Source organism: Thalassophryne amazonica, chromosome 7, assembly GCF_902500255.1.
Source record: "Thalassophryne amazonica chromosome 7, fThaAma1.1, whole genome shotgun sequence".
NCBI classification, from domain to species: domain Eukaryota; kingdom Metazoa; phylum Chordata; class Actinopteri; order Batrachoidiformes; family Batrachoididae; genus Thalassophryne; species Thalassophryne amazonica.
Genome location: NC_047109.1, coordinates 62463363 through 62479211, shown reverse-complemented (window position 1 = coordinate 62479211; position 15849 = coordinate 62463363). Strand labels below are relative to the sequence as shown.

General features: G+C 41.0%; 1 protein-coding gene across 5 annotated transcripts in view; it reads left to right on the top strand.

Annotated features, from left to right (window-relative positions):
• LOC117514031 (thrombospondin type-1 domain-containing protein 7A) overlaps nt 1–15849 on the top strand; it is a 602038-nt gene that overhangs the window by 470588 nt on the left and 115601 nt on the right. For all 5 annotated transcript variants that reach the window (XM_034174316.1, XM_034174317.1, XM_034174314.1 and 2 more), the window contains 2 exons: nt 6037–6182; nt 9117–9291. In XM_034174316.1, coding sequence (XP_034030207.1) covers nt 6037–6182; nt 9117–9291 — 321 coding nt within the window. The remainder of the gene's footprint in view (nt 1–6036; nt 6183–9116; nt 9292–15849) is intronic.

The following is a 15849-nucleotide window of genomic DNA, read 5'->3' as shown; positions in this document are numbered from 1 at the left end:
CAGGTGCTGATGTCACACGTTTTTTCGACGTCTTCTTTGACCACAATTCCACTCTAACATCAGACATAAATTCCTTGTTTGATCCATAGCACTGTGCCATGAACACTGTAGCCTCTGCAATCACTTCTGCCAGTGGAATATGCAGGTATCCAAGCTTGGTAAGAGAATGTCCTGCCTTCAAGGTTTTCAAAGCTGATCCTTTGCCTATCCCAAACAGTTGGGCTACAGTGTTACAGCCAGACAAGCAGTGCATGGCGAGCAAGTTGGCTACTATGTGTGAATGTTCCTTAACAGTTTCTGCAATATCGGTGACTGTTCGGTCACTTCCCGTTGCTTCCGTTGTAAGGTTGCATGTGAGGTGAAGATCTGCATAATAATGCAACAGTAAGATGAATACATCTGTATTGTCAGACACAACTGAAATACTTTTAACCCCAGATTGTGCCAATCTAGCCATCTGCTGCACCATTATCACATCAGCCTCTTCATGAAATGTTTCCAAATCCGACCTCTCCCAGCACATCTTTGGTGACTTCAACTGGTTTGGAATCCTTTCCAGTAACCACAAGTTTGTGGGGACCGCACAGCTCCTTCCTCACTAGTTCTGCACAAATGAGATCAATTATCTGAGTTTTATTCTCCACTACAGTGAGAACCACTTTCTGTGGGGGAAGAGGACTTGTGAAGTTGAGGCGATGGCGTCGGCTAGCAGTTTGACCTGACCGATTTGATCTTGTGACACTTTTAATATTGTACTCATAGTAGCAATCAAACACAACATAGACATCTGAAACCTTTGTTTTGTTGATCACAAAGGTACAGAAATTGTCAATGTAATCCTGCACAGTTCCCTTGCAAGGCCAATGTATGCACCAGAGAATAGCACAGCCATCAATGATAGTTACCTGGGCATCATGTACATGAAGTGAAGACAGAGTAACTTTAAGTTTCTTTTTCAAAGAGGATTTTCCAGTGGCAGTGTGCATATCGCCAGTGTCTTTAAACATTGAGGTTGGCAATGGTGCAAGTTCATGTCTAAGTACATCTGTGAAATCAATGTCACAAGATTGCTGAATGCCCAACACCCTTGAATATATTAGATTCACATCGTAGACATCTTTGCCTCCCACCTTTATCGACTTTTTTGTTGTATTCATTGTGACCACCTCCTTGCTAATTGGTCCATTGAATCTGTCGGGCAGAGAATTCTCGAAAGAAACCATCTGGGCTGTTCCTATTTCTAAGGCCTGCTCTACGTTCACAACAGATGGAGCAATAAGTCCAGTCACAATATTGACTATGCCATCTGGATGGTCTGATGAATCCAAAGGATCTATGGACAATTGAAGTTTGTCTTTAATTTTGGCTCGATCCTGGTTATCAGCTCAAATTCGAGACGGTTTTTCTTCTTTGTGTGTTATGACTTCTGTCTCCTTGTTACTACTTGTCATCTCGGTAACATCTTCTTCTAACTTTGAGCAGATATGCATGCTGAAAGCCCACTTCTTCAAGGCAGATGGTTTCAGTGTAATGCCGATGATGCCCCCAGCGCTATGACCATAACGCATAAATGTACTTTCAATGTACATATCTGACCAAATTGCATTCCACAATCCAGGCTTGTGCCTCATTACGTGATGGCCTTTCATGAAATGGTTCAGAATATCTTTTGGTAATCGTTCCATAGAGCGCAAATAAGTTTCCCCTTCATTATTCCATTATTTAACATCTTAATCCATGGATAACAGATTTTCTGTAATGGCCGACTTCATTTGCATATTATGCAAATTTCCCAAGGGTGTTATGTGTCGACGCGAGTTGAGGAGCGGACCTGCGTCAGACAGAACCCAGCGCTAAAAATAACCAGAAAGCGGTTCCAACAACAGAAACAATTTATTTTTCACCTGTGCATAATAATGTGTACAAAACTGAAACAATGTCCTTCTGGTGGAGTGACTGTTGGCACGCTCTTAAGCGCCCAAAAGGATAGAAGCCCGGCGTTCCTGGACCCACAACCACCAGACAAACACCCCCCAGGTGGACACGACAAACTGACTCTCTGTGAAGCAAAGAAGAGGTGAGGTAAGTCAGCAGTTACAACAATATCTTTCAGGCCAGTATCATTGCTTCCACAGTTTTCTAAAATTATGGAAAAAGTTTTTGTAACAAGATTGGATAAATTTATTGAGAAACATCGTATTTTAAATAATGCTCAGTATGGATTCAGAACAAAACATTCGACAGCTATGGCAATTATGGAACTAATAGAGAAAATATCAACAATAGATAATAAGGATTATTTTGTAAGTATTTTTATTGACCTGAAAAAGGCTTTTGATGTTATAGACCACTCAAGATTGCTCCACAAGTTACAACAATATGGAATAAGAGGTGTTGCACATCAGTGGGTAAAAAGCTACTTAGAAAATAGAAAACAGTTTGTTCAGATAAATAATACCAAATCAGAATTGTGTAACATTATTTATGGAGTACCACAAGGATCGGTACTTGGACCCAAACTGTTTATTTTGTATATCAATGATTTTGTGAATGTATCCAATGTGCTTGGCAGCATTTTATTTGCTGATGATACAACGCTGTTTTACTCTGGATCAGATATACAGGAAGTAGCACAAGTGATAAATACAGAGTTGGAAAAAGTTAAACATTGGTTTGATATAAACAGATTGTCACTAAATATTAATAAGACAAATTTCATATTGTTTAATGATAGAGCAAAAAAAAATAATGTGTCATTACAAATAGATGGAATGGATATACAAAGGGTAAAAGAAATGACATTTTTAGGAGTCATGATTGATGAAGATCTTACATGGAAGTCACATAAATTACATAAAAGGAAAAATAGCGAAAGCCATTGCTGTTTTGCATAAAGTAAAATATTCATTAAATAGTTATGGTTTATTAACATTGTACAATTCATTGATTGTCCCATATTTAACTTACTGTGTAGAAATCTGGGGATCAACATATACAACCTATATACAACCTTTATTTATTTTGCAGAAAAGAGCTTTAAAAGTGATTAGTAACAGTGGTTTTAGAGATCCATCTAATCCATTGTTTATTAAGTATAGGGTACTTAAATTTCATGATTTAGTCGATTTGAAAATATTACAAATGATGTACCAAGTTAATAAAAATACTTTACCAACAAACATTCAAAATATGTTTGAAAAAAGAGTAAGTAGTTATAAATTGAAAGGAATAGAAGTCTTTAAAAAACCAAGATTTAGAACCAAAGTAAAGGAAAGGAGTATTGCAGTAAATGGTGTCAATTATGGAACAATCTTAATAAAGAAATTAAAGAATTAAGGTTGCTTAAATTATTTAAAAAACATATTAAATTAGATGTATTAAGTAAGTATGAAACTATGAAGTAAGTCAGTGGGCTGCAAGAAAGTCAAAAAAAAAAAAAGTAAACTTAATAATGTTTGGAGTGTCTTAAGTTTAAATGTAACCTATCAGTGATGTAATATATTAACTAATGGTCATAATTATGAAATGGGTCAGTGGTATGTGACAAGTTAAAGAAATGCAATCTGTTAAATAATGTTGACTATGATGCTGTATATTGAAAGATTGTATTGTTAAAAGGGGCAGAAATCATAAGACTTGTTCTTCTTTCTGCTCCTTTTCATTCTGGTATTGTGGTGCTTTTGTTTTTTTGCTTTTCTGTTTTTCTTTTAAATGAATGAAATAAATATCAAAAAAAATTTTTAAAAAAAGACACGCTATCAGCAACACATTCAGGTCTGTATTTTTTAACTTTATGCAAATGAGCAGCTTCTCACAACAAGTGGAGGATCACTTATCCTGCACGCCACAGCAGTGAGAAGCAAACTGCACAATTCTCATCACAATTCCAGTATACTGCGTAACAAAACACCAAGTTACTATCAACAATTAGTCAAACACTTAATCACCTTTAATGTGTGCTGACAACAAGTGTCCTCACCCTTCCTTGCTTCACGGGCTCGATGTGTCAAACCCAGGCACGGCCCTCAGCGTCTCACAAACGGACATCACAAGGTCGAGTTCCCGGCAGTTCTGCTTGAATCACACATGACTTAAATGCAGAACGCCATCCAATTATCTGCTTCAGCTGAAAGTCTTTAAGGTTGCATATGAGCACCAGTCACAGGTGCTACACATGATGTTGATGAGGGTGAGGACTCTTCAGCCAGCACCTTCTCCACAGACAAATCAGTTTCCATGCCACCTGAAGAGCAAAGAAAAGAAAAGAACACCAAAACATCCAGCCACACCCCCCAACACACAACAAAGGGTACAAGAGGGGCATTACCCAGGATCTTCATATGCACCACCCAAGGATATCAGAACTGCAAAAAAAAGTTTGGTGGTACGCCAAAACAAGGTTCACCCAAAAATCAGCATTTCATTGCAGGACTGTGTGTCAGCAGGATACTTTTTGTGTTTGAATATTTATAGTATGACTGTGGGTCAAAAGGTTGGTTTGTGTTATGTTTGGTTAAAAAAGTCACACATTTATAAAGATGCAATGTGAAATAATTCCAGTGGTGTCTCACGACTACGGAGCCCTGGAAGTGTCATCGCAAAATGTTTTGCATGTGGAGAGAACGTGCGCATGTTTTATTGTATTGTGCGCACGTTTTGTTATATTGTGTGCACGTTTTATTATGTTGTGCGCACATTTTAAGCATTGTTTGAGTAAAACAAAGCCACGATCTACTTAAACGTGGCCACAATTTGTAAAATGTGCACTCTTTATTGTCGTGACACATAAATGTTGGTCTATTAGTCAACAAACCAGGCGACAGTGTGATACATTTCCCTATTAGAAATGGATGTGGTCAGGGTATATCATAATGGTTTGGGCGCACAAGGACATACAGAGAACTCCAGTTGCCCAGCATGACATCATCTGGAGTTTAAGCACATTAAAAAGGATGCTGAGGGCGAATTAAGCATCTCCCCATCGTGAGGATGACAATTTAGGTCATATTATGGAGTTCATTTTGAACGAAAGGAAAACGTGCACTCGTTTTATTAATTCGAGGGCTCAATTAAAGGAAAACATGCGCACAAATTATCATGGCCAGAAAAAAAAATCACATTAAGTGACCTCTCCCGGGTTCTGTACACGACAAGAGAAAGTTGTTTTGTTTTTTTCAGGCCCTGATGAGCAGATTAAAGATGAGTTAATTTATTATTTTGTAATTTTAGTTCAGATCTGGAATGGTAATTTTCTATATCTCAACTCAGCTTTATTTATAAAGCACCTTAGAACAATCACAACTGAAACAACAACAAACAAAGTGCTGTGCAGAGCCCAATGCCACCCATGACACCTAAATGGCTACAGCCACCCCTGAAGGTGAGGCACACTGTATGAAAGAACATCAGACAGGTAATAAATTTCTATTTGAGTGAGCAAGCGGACGTGTGTGCTCTTATTCCAGTGGCGGTTGTTCCGTGGTGGCTGTTTTAGCTCACTCATTGCATCAATTCTACTCTTTCAACAAATCACAGTCTCATGAGATGCCACCTGCTCTTATGTGTTCCGTTTATTTAGAGACAGATCACTGATTACGATGGGGGAAAAAACCCCTTTATACTCAAGTGGACCAAGAACCAATCAAAATGCTCCAAAACAGGCAGCAGAAGCACTTCAGGCTATTTAAAACATTCTGCTCTGCTAAGTGCAGCGCAGTTTCACACAGTAAGATTAATCTGAGGCACTGAAAACAAACACGAACACAAGCATTTAAAGTTTAAGTGAGCTGTTTACACACTCAGTGAAAGACTGTGGTGCACTCACCGCAAATGGTCACTTTGTGTGACAAATGTGTTTGCTTTTAGTTTATTATTTAGAAAATATGAAGACACTTTGCACAAGGAAAGGAATTATTCTTTATTTTTCCCAAAAATGAGATTTAACTTAAAGGGACAGACCAAGACGTTTGAACATCAAATGGAATATCATGTTGTGTTGTCATGAGTGACGATGTGCTTCCTGTGTGTTTATTCCAGGGAAGATGTGGCGTTGGCGTTCGGTGGTTCAGGCATCGCAGGGTGACGGGCGACCGTGCCCTTCACAGATGGAGCAGTGGAAACCATGTCCTGTCAGACCCTGCTACCGTTGGCAGTACAGCGCCTGGTCAGAGTGTCGAGTGGAGGTCTGTCAATAAAACATGATGCTGTAGGACAGAAGCATTAGCTACACAGGAATCTTGAACAAATACAAAGCCCTTGCTATGTGATCGCTGTCTGAAAACTCACATGTTCCAAACTCCTATGTTCAATGCTGACCATGACCCTATCTCTTACTATTTTGTCATAATAAGCTATCAAACATTGCTTAACCTTGATTGTGACCTTCAAGGCTACTCAAGGTCAAATTCATTGATATATTTTAAACCCCAAATTACTTTGCATTCATGCTCAGTAATAAAAAAGGCTGTATTGGGCACATTTACCTTCTGTATGTGGTTAGAGTTTGAGTTACTGTGATTTCAGTCTCCAAAACCACTCAAGTTGAAATACAGTGGCATATTGTATTTTGAAAGCCCGCATGTGACCTTCTACTCATATTCTGTAGTAACTATGGCCCTGTCTTGCACATTTAACCATAATAAGCTGTCAGATATTGTTTGACCTTGATTGTATAAGGCTACTCAAAGTCAAATGCATTGTTATATTTTAAACTCAGATGACTTTGTTCTCATGTTCAGTAGTGAGAAAGGGTCAAATCTTTTTTAAAGTTCACTTTTGACTTCCCATTCATATCCAATATTAACTATTGGTCAGGAGTTACAAGTCTGTGGAAACTTCCATTTGTCTAGTTGCTTTGGGCTCAACGTTTGACCTTGCGCTGTGACTTTAATCCTTGACCCATAAACCTCAAACGTTAATGGAATCAGTCCTTGGTAAAAATGTTATTTAAGTGAAATCTATCCATTGGTTCTTGAGATATGTCTGTTAGACAGGGATGCAGGTGTACAAAATAAAATATAGTGCAATGCTAAAATACCCTTGGCTGTATGAGCATGTAATTAATGAAAGAAAGAATGTGACCTTTTGATCCCTTAGAATAGGTCAAGGTTAGCCATCTTTGAACATGTCTAAAGTCTGTGTCCCAAGAATGCTCCATGTGAATTTGAAGAACTTGGCAGTAATAGGACTGGAGTTATGTTGAGTACAGACAGATGGACGGATGAAAAATCTTCGCAATACCCGATGGCCACATTCTGGCCTCGGGTAAAAATACAAAATTGTTTCCTTTGTAGCTGAAACAGGTGGATGAAATCATTAACCCCTTATTAGTTTCATCTACGTCAGACAGGGATGTAGGTGAAAATAATAAGGGGTTAATGATTTCAGCCACCTGTTTCAGCTACAAAGGTAACAATTTATCAACTATATTGTTTAGCTGAGATCAATACTTGCAGAGATTTGAACCAAAGCAATTAAAAAAGTGAACCTTTGAAGATATAAATGGCCCACTTGGCAAAAAAGAAAAAAGAAAAAAGAGAGAATCCCTCACAGACTGATCTAGATCCCTGCACGCCACATGTGTTTGGGGGGGGCGAACCACATGCGATACTTTTTGCAATGCCACACTCGTGGGTGCACTTAGACAAATTCCACATCCAGTCTGAAAGTGATCATCTGCACACTATTTTCGTGTTGACAGCGCGAATGGCCACACATTTTCTAAGTTGTCAAGCGAGCGGTATTGGATGTTTGTGTGTGTCACCTGGAATTTGGCTTACACCTGCCATGAGAGGGATCGAATGGGCTCTCACAGTGCACACTCTTTCAGCCGCTGGTGTGTGCGAATAATTGTAGCGACAGTTGTACGAAGCGTTGCAGCTCCGATTTTTCACAAATGGCATGCAATTCCTTCTTCGTGCGCTAGTCGGCTTTAATTGTGTTATGTGTGAAGGGGCCTGTAATAAACTTAGACACTGCCAGTTTCATGAGTTGGTGTCTACATTCTGGCATCAGCTGTCACGTACCTTGAAATGTTATCTTGTAGTAAAGCAGCATTTGCCAGAACAATCTCCTTTAGTACATGTTTTATCAGTCCATTGTTTCCAGTGTCCTTTTTATGGTGTTGTGTGTTGGAGGGGCAGTACTAAGAAAAAGGACATTCTGAGGCTGAACCGGCTCATTAAGAAGTCGGGCTGGAATCTGTGGAGAAGGTGATGGAGCTCCCCAATGCTCTCCAAGATCAGGGAGATCCTGTCCAATCTGAGCCACCCCATGAACTCGGTCTTCTCCCACCCAAAAAGCTCTGTGAGCAACAGATTCCTCTCTCTGAGGTGCTCCACTGAGAGACTGAAGAACTCTTTTGTCCCTCGTGCCATCAGGCTGTATCATGCAGCCACTTCAGCCAGGAGCAGGAGAAGTGAGACGGAAATGTCCCAAGCATCATCTCTAGTGCCTTAACTCATTTCACTTTGATTTGTTTGTGTTTTATATTTATTGCTACATTTTTGTTTTATTTATTGTTACATTTTTTTTATATATATGTACGTTATCTATTTTTTATATGTACTTTTAATATCTGTTAACTTTTACTTGTGAGAATGGGAGTGGCAGACCGCCACACAATTTCCTTTGGGATTAATAAAGTATCTATCTATCTTCACTTCCATGTCATCAGGGATCATTCATGTATGTTTTGTTATGGTTGGGTGATGGTTAGCGTTGTGGTTAGGGTTAGGTTTAGCATTTCCCAGCACGTCACACAGTGGTGCAGTGGAGATACCCAAGTCGTCACAGGTTGGCATTCTGTCAAAATGAGCCATTTGCATCAAAATGTGGTGACTTGGGTGTTAGACTGTTTTGGACTATACCTTCCCCACTGATACAGTATCCTCATGGCAGTGAGCTTTGCACTCACTAGAGTGGTTTCATTGTTTCACCTCATCAGCGTACAAAATGTATATTGACTGTTGTGTGTCTGTAATTACCGGTCAACAAAATGTACTGTTGTATAGTCAAACCTGATCTGTATTCTGTGGTTGTGCTGGCTGATCTGTGTAGCTGCTCTCTCACTGTGTTAACTCCTCCTGATCCCTCTGTGGTGCTCCTGTCCACTTCAGAGTGTGGTGTGTGGACATGGCACGCGATACAGGAACCTGTCCTGCTTTGTTTCTGACGGCTCCAGCGACGGTGAGAGCAGCTTGGTGGATGAGGAGCTGTGCAGCAGCCTGGAGTTAGCTGTCAGTGGAGACAAGCAGATCATGCTAAAGGAGGCCTGCACCCTCCCCTGCCCAGGTAATAATGCTGCCTTCAATTGCTTAGCAAAATATGGGAAATTATGGACTGAGTGTGCTGTCTTAGCAACAACACAATGAAATGTTAAAACCCTGGAGGGAAGAGAAACACTATCAGGATATATGTTTATTTTATAACTTTATTGTCATTATAGAGGCTTTGACAGATACGCCCATGGGTTAAGATTAGATTGGATTCACCGCCAATGGTGCATCACTGGACACAGTTTTAAATCAGAGTGCAGCTGTATTAGGAACAGATTCAGGGTTCTCACCAGGATTTTTTCACAGCATAGGAGAGAACTTAGTGGGGCAAAGGCGCGCAATGAGTGTTGCAGGCATGACTATTGTAGGAGAGTCCGGGGCATCCCCCCAAGAAAATATTGAAATTTTAACCCTTTGACACACTATTTTCTGCATTTTGAAGACCACTTTGTGTTGCTAAGTGGCATGTTAAATAACATGCGACATGTCCTTTAAAAAAAAAAAAAACAGAAAAGCCCCCCTATGCTGGTTTAAATCACAGCATAGGGGCCCAAATCACAGCATAGGGGCCCCCTATGCTCAACTGCGCTGGCAAGAACCCCAAGATTCACTGCAGATGTATTTGAACAAATCCAGGCAACCAAATGATCAAAAACAACTTGTGTGGATGCCTCACGAAAGGTGAGTGTTAGGGGCGTGGGGGGGGCTTCAGCCATTGTGATTCTCGGATACAATGCAAAACCTGCTGAAGTTCCTGAGCACAGATGTCATTCTGCAAAGAAGGCAGTCGCAATTTATCGGTTTTAGGGACATGTAGGGGCTGAGATCATAGTTAATAGGTGCTAAATTGCGTGGGCAATCCCAACATTTTCATGTTGGTGTGGATACAATTTTGTGGGTGATTTACTAAGAGTAATTGTGCAGTCGATAGTGGGTAGACAGCAGCATGTCAGTGAGGATTTTGCACATGTTAATGAGGATTTTGCACGTAACGAGCCATAAGCACCAAATGAAATTCAGTCTGCCTCTTACAGCTGTGCACCTTGCATTTTGTTCTAGATGAACTCTGCCACATAACTGAATGTGTTAATGAACTTGACCTTTGTCAAAACACCCCTGAAGGGTACATCAGGGGTCAAACTACATTCAGAAAGTTTGATAGAAATTAGCTCAAGCATCTCGGATGAGTCATGGAACAAACACTTTTCTAGATCAGTCTGTGAGAGATTTGTGTTTATGTCAGTTTGTTCATTCTCCCCTTTCATCTGGAAATGTTTATATAATATATATATATACAGTAGTGTTCAGAATAATAGTAGTGTTATGTGACTAAAAAGATTAATCCAGGTTTTGAGTATATGTCTTATTGTTACATGGGAAACAAGGTACCAGTAGATTCAGTAGATTCTCACAAATCCAATAAGACCAAGCATTCATGATATGCACACTCTTAAGGCTATGAAATTGGGTTATTAGTAAAAAAAAAAAACAGTAGAAAAGGGGGTGTTCACAATAATAGTAGCGTGGCGTTCAGTCAGTGAGTTCAGCAATTTTGTGGAAAAAACAGGTGTGAATCAGGTGTTCCCTATTTAAGGATGAAGCCAGCACCTGTTGAACATGCTTTTCTCTTTGAAAGCCTGAGGAAAATGGGACGTTCAAGACATTGAAGAACAGGTCTGTGTTCTTCCTACGAAGAACAGCGTAGTTTGATTAAAAGTTGATTGGAGAGGGGAAAACTTATACGCAGGTGCAAAAAATTGTAGGCTGTTCATCTACAATGATCTCCAATGCTTTAAAATGGACCAAAAAACAGAGATATCGCATACCAGGTATCATGGATCAGTTTGGATATGTCAAAATACTTGAAGAGGTCATGTTGCCTTATGCTGAAGAGGACATGCCCTTGAAATGGGTGTTTCAACAAGACAATGACCCCAAGCACACTAGTAAACGTGCAAACTCTTGGTTCCAAACCAACAAAATTAATGCCTCGCAGATGTGAAGAAATCATGAAAAACTGTGGTTATACAACTAAATACTAGTTTAGTGATTCACAGGATTGCTAAAAAAGCAGTTTGAACATAATAGTTTTGAGTTTGTAGCATCAACAGCAGATGCTACTATTATTGTGAACACCCCCTTTTCTACTTTTTTTTACTAAGAGCCCAATTTCATAGCCATAAGAGTGTGCATATCATGAATGCTTGGTCTTGTTGGATTTGTGAGAATCTACTGAATCTACTGGTACCTTGTTTCCCATGTAACAATAAGAAACTATACTCAAAACCTGGATTAAACTTTTTAGTCACATAGCACTACTATTATTCTGAACACTACCTGTACTAAGAATATATGTGAGTATGGTTTCAGCACTATGTCACAAATTTCATCAAAGTAGCAAAACCTCTCAGTGCCTTGCTTCTTGTAAATTTTTAAATCCCACTCTCTTGCACCTCTCCTGTGTCATACACTTTGCATATTCATCAAACAGGTATGCTGAGGATGATTTGATAGCACAAAAATACAGACTTAATGCAACCTGCCTGAACTGGTAATTGTGCCAACACGACAATGGACAAGCAGATGGAGTTGATAAGTCAAGAATGATGGACCAGAGTTATACGAGTTGCGTTTCTTAAGTTGATATCCAGTAGTTGTGACATGGGGTCAGGAGAAAATAAGGTGCAGCTCAAACATACATGCATTCATTTTTTGCCGTTTGTCCGGGTCCAGGTTGCAGTGGCAGCTGACCAAGCAGCTTATTCCAAACTTTCCTCTTCTCAGCCAAGTCTTCTAACTCTTCTTGGGGGATTATGAGGTGTTTCTAAGCCAGATAGGAAATGCATGTTCCTCCAGTGTGTCCTGGCCCTTCCCTAGAGCCTTGTCCCTGTTGGATGTGCCTGGAAGTCCTCCTAGGGAGAGAAGCAGGGGCATCCTCACCAGGTGCCCAAACCACCTCAGTTGTCTCCTTTCAAAACAAAGAAGCAGTGGCTCTACTCCGATGCTTCTCACCCTGCCCCTGAGTGTAAGGCCAGATACCCGACAGAGGAATCTCATTTTCACTGCTTGTATCCGTGACCTTGTTCTTTCCGTCATTACCCACAGTTTGTGACCATAAGTGAGGGATAGGAGTGTAAAATCGACTGGTAAATCAAGAGTCTCGCTTTATAGCTCAGAATAATAGATTTTTGTAGCACCTTTAAAACAACTAGAGCTAAAAATAAATAAATAAAAAGTCCCACACAAAGTGACATCAGTAGCATGTTATCTGGAATAGCTAGGTGTTGCAGGAGGGTTCATTTGTTAAAAAAATAAAAATGAGTTTTTAATACAAACTTGAATATGTGAATGGAGGAGTGTTGTTTAATTACCTAGGGCATGCTGAACCACAGTACAGGGGCCAAAACAGGGAAGGCTCAGTCATCTCTTTGTCTCAGTCGTGACATAGGAATCTCAAATGATTGCATAGATATAGGGAAAGGAAAGGAAAGGCACTCTAATGGATGTTGAGTACCACACATGACTGAAATGATGACACGTTATTATTTTGCAATTATATGAAAAGACTCTGTGAAAGTTCCCCCGACTGTAGGCACAAATGAAAAGGCACTATAAATAAGATAAAAATAAGTCCTCATCATTGGCGATCAACTGAAACAAGTAGGATTGTCCTCCTATTTGTGGGCCCATAGGTGACTGATGAGGCCAATCCTCAATTGACATATTGTGCGGCATACTGGACAGCTGGTCGTGGTTTCAGCAAGAAGGCACTGTTTTCCCGCACTTTCCATGTCTCTCTCTCTTCATAGCATCTTGGCAAAGACTTGCCTCATAATGTTCAGTGCCATTGCCTACCTACATGTCTCCAGACGGAATGTTCTGTGGGTAGAGCTTCCCACTTTTCCTCCATCAATACCACATCTCTTTAAATTATACTTGAGATTGTCTTTAAAATGTTTGCATTGACTACCCTGTATCCTTTTGCTATATTATAACTAAGAATATAAAAGTTGCTTGATCATTAAGAATGTGCCTGTCCAACGCAGCTGATTATAGACAGCCATGGTTTCAATGCTGGTAATGTTTGCTCCGTCCAACAGCTTAACATTTGTATGTCTATCTTGCCCTTTGGTACCTAGGATTTTGAGAAGGCAATGTTGATTGTACTTTTCTAGGCTTTTCAGATGGTGCCTACAGGTTGTGCAGGTCTTGCTCGCATACAGCCAGTAGAGTTGCTGCCCATCTACCAAGTGTTCTACCGTTGGGAACTTTAAGCCTGACTAACAGAGCTGCCAAGTTGTGGGGAAATGCTGCTAAGTTGACTTGCAGAACCGCTGAAAAGAGTGTAGCCAGGTCGTATCCATGGCCAAGGGAGGCCAAGGGTATTAAAACTTGCCTAAGTTGTACACCAAGGCTGGTGGAGGGAAGGAGGTACCTTACTTCTCCATTCTAGATCAACTCCAAGCAAGTCTAGCCACTGCCCTAATAAAAATAAATAATGAAATATTAACAAATAATAAAGAATAATTTTAAACAAAAGGAAGAAAAGTATGGACTGTGGACTCACGACTTACAGAATGATGGCCAGGCTGTGGGATCTGCTTGAAATGCTCCTTGACTCACGCATGGGCTCCGGGATCCTCTGGAAGCCTCCTTGATGCTGTGGAATGGCTACCTCTCCACAAGTGCCGAGGATAACACAATCTGACTTCTTTCTTTCTGATTCATGGAAACTACATGAGAAAGGGTCGCAATGTCCATGAGGATTCTGTGATTATTTAGAGAAAAGATTTGTCACTGCAAAATTTTTGGTTTGTTCAAAATTCAAACAACTTGAGAGCGACACTGCAACTCACATGAGGAGAATACAAAACCCCCTTAAAGTCATGTGAAATTTCACAAAATCCCTCACGGATGCTGTTCACAAGCTGGAGCAGCCCTGTGAGATACTGCCCTAAGACGGTAAGCACCAGGAACCTCAAGACTTGGTCCTTCATTCTCCTGCAAAGATATCAGCATCACCAAACAACAATTGACCTCATGACTCCATGAGGTCTTTACAGGGTTCTCTCCTTCTCAAACGCTGGGGACCCAGAGACATGAATGGCACTGCTGAAATAAGTGAATGCCTTTACAAGTTCACCATTTTGGCCAGGTCCAAGAGGTCAATGAAAGCCTGCAGAAACTAAGGCCCCCCCAAAAAAATCCAGTCATCACTTGGTTAGCTTCCAAGACATTTTCAGGAGCTTGGAAATGTTCATCCCGTGATGTGTCAAACAAAACTAGCTGTGAAATTGAGGTTTTGCTGTAAATTCAAATCCATCCATTTATTTCCTATACCAGCTTACTACAATTAAGGGTCTAAATTCAATTTCAGTTCAATTTATTTTGTTTATATGGTGCCAAATCACAACATTGCTACTTCAAGGTGCTTCAGAGAGTAAGGTCTAAAATTACCAACCTCCCAAGCACACAGGTGAAAGTCGTGAGGAAAAACTCCCTCTTAAGATAATGCGGAAGAAATTTCAAGCAGACCACACTCAGAGGGATGACCCATTGCTTAGGCTATTCTAACAGTTAAAAGATTTATTTATTTTTTTAACAAATCTTGCAAGAATTTCCTGACAAAAAAAGAACAGAAAACAAAAACAGAAGAGGAACTAAAGTCCCTTAGCTGGAATAAGAACAGTCCATCATGGATCATTAGGCAGTCGAATAGGTAAGTCTTGGAAGTGTAAGGCCTCAGTCGAATATCTGGGCTGCAGGGCCAGCATCCATTAAAGGTCTCGCAGGTGCCATGCACAGAGAGCAAAAGAGCAGAATCAGTTGGCTGAAATAACTGCACCTAAGGCATTAGTTCACCAGCAGTAAGTCAACAGAGAAGCAGAGAAATTACTAAGACGGTCGTCAGCAGCTAGCCCTGTGCTTCACTAACAGGCACAGACTTTAGATATAGTGAGACTGAGACCTGTTCCATTGTTAATATTATACAAATAATGAATGCCACCCTCATGTGGGTTCACCACCTGCAGAGGGGGGCATGGGGGGTTGGGTGCAGAGAGGACTGGGTGGCGGTCAAGGGGCGGGTGGTCCGGCAGCCCGGTCCATGCTCATGGCCCCTGGCTGTTGGACGTGGAATGTCACCTCACTGGTGGGGAAGGAGCCTGAGCTTGTGCGGGAGGTTGAGAGATACCGACTAGAGATAGTCAGGCTCACCTCCACGCACAGCTTGGGCTCTGGTACCCAACTCCTGGAGAGGGGCTGGACACTTCATTTTTCCTGGCGTTGCCCACGGGGAGAGGCGGAGAGCTGGGGTCGCATTGCTTATTGCTCCCCAGCTCAGTCGCCATGTGTTGGAGTTCACTCCGGTGAATGAGAGGGTCGCGTCCCTACGCCTTCAGGTCGGGGACAGGTCTCTCACCATTGTCTCGGACTACGGGCCAAGCAGCAGTGCAGAGTACCCGACCTTCCTGGAGTCCCTGGGAGGGGTACTAGATACCGCTCCGACTGGGGACTCCATTGTCTCCTGGGGGATTTCAACGCCCGCGTGGGCGGCGACAGTGAGACCTGGAGG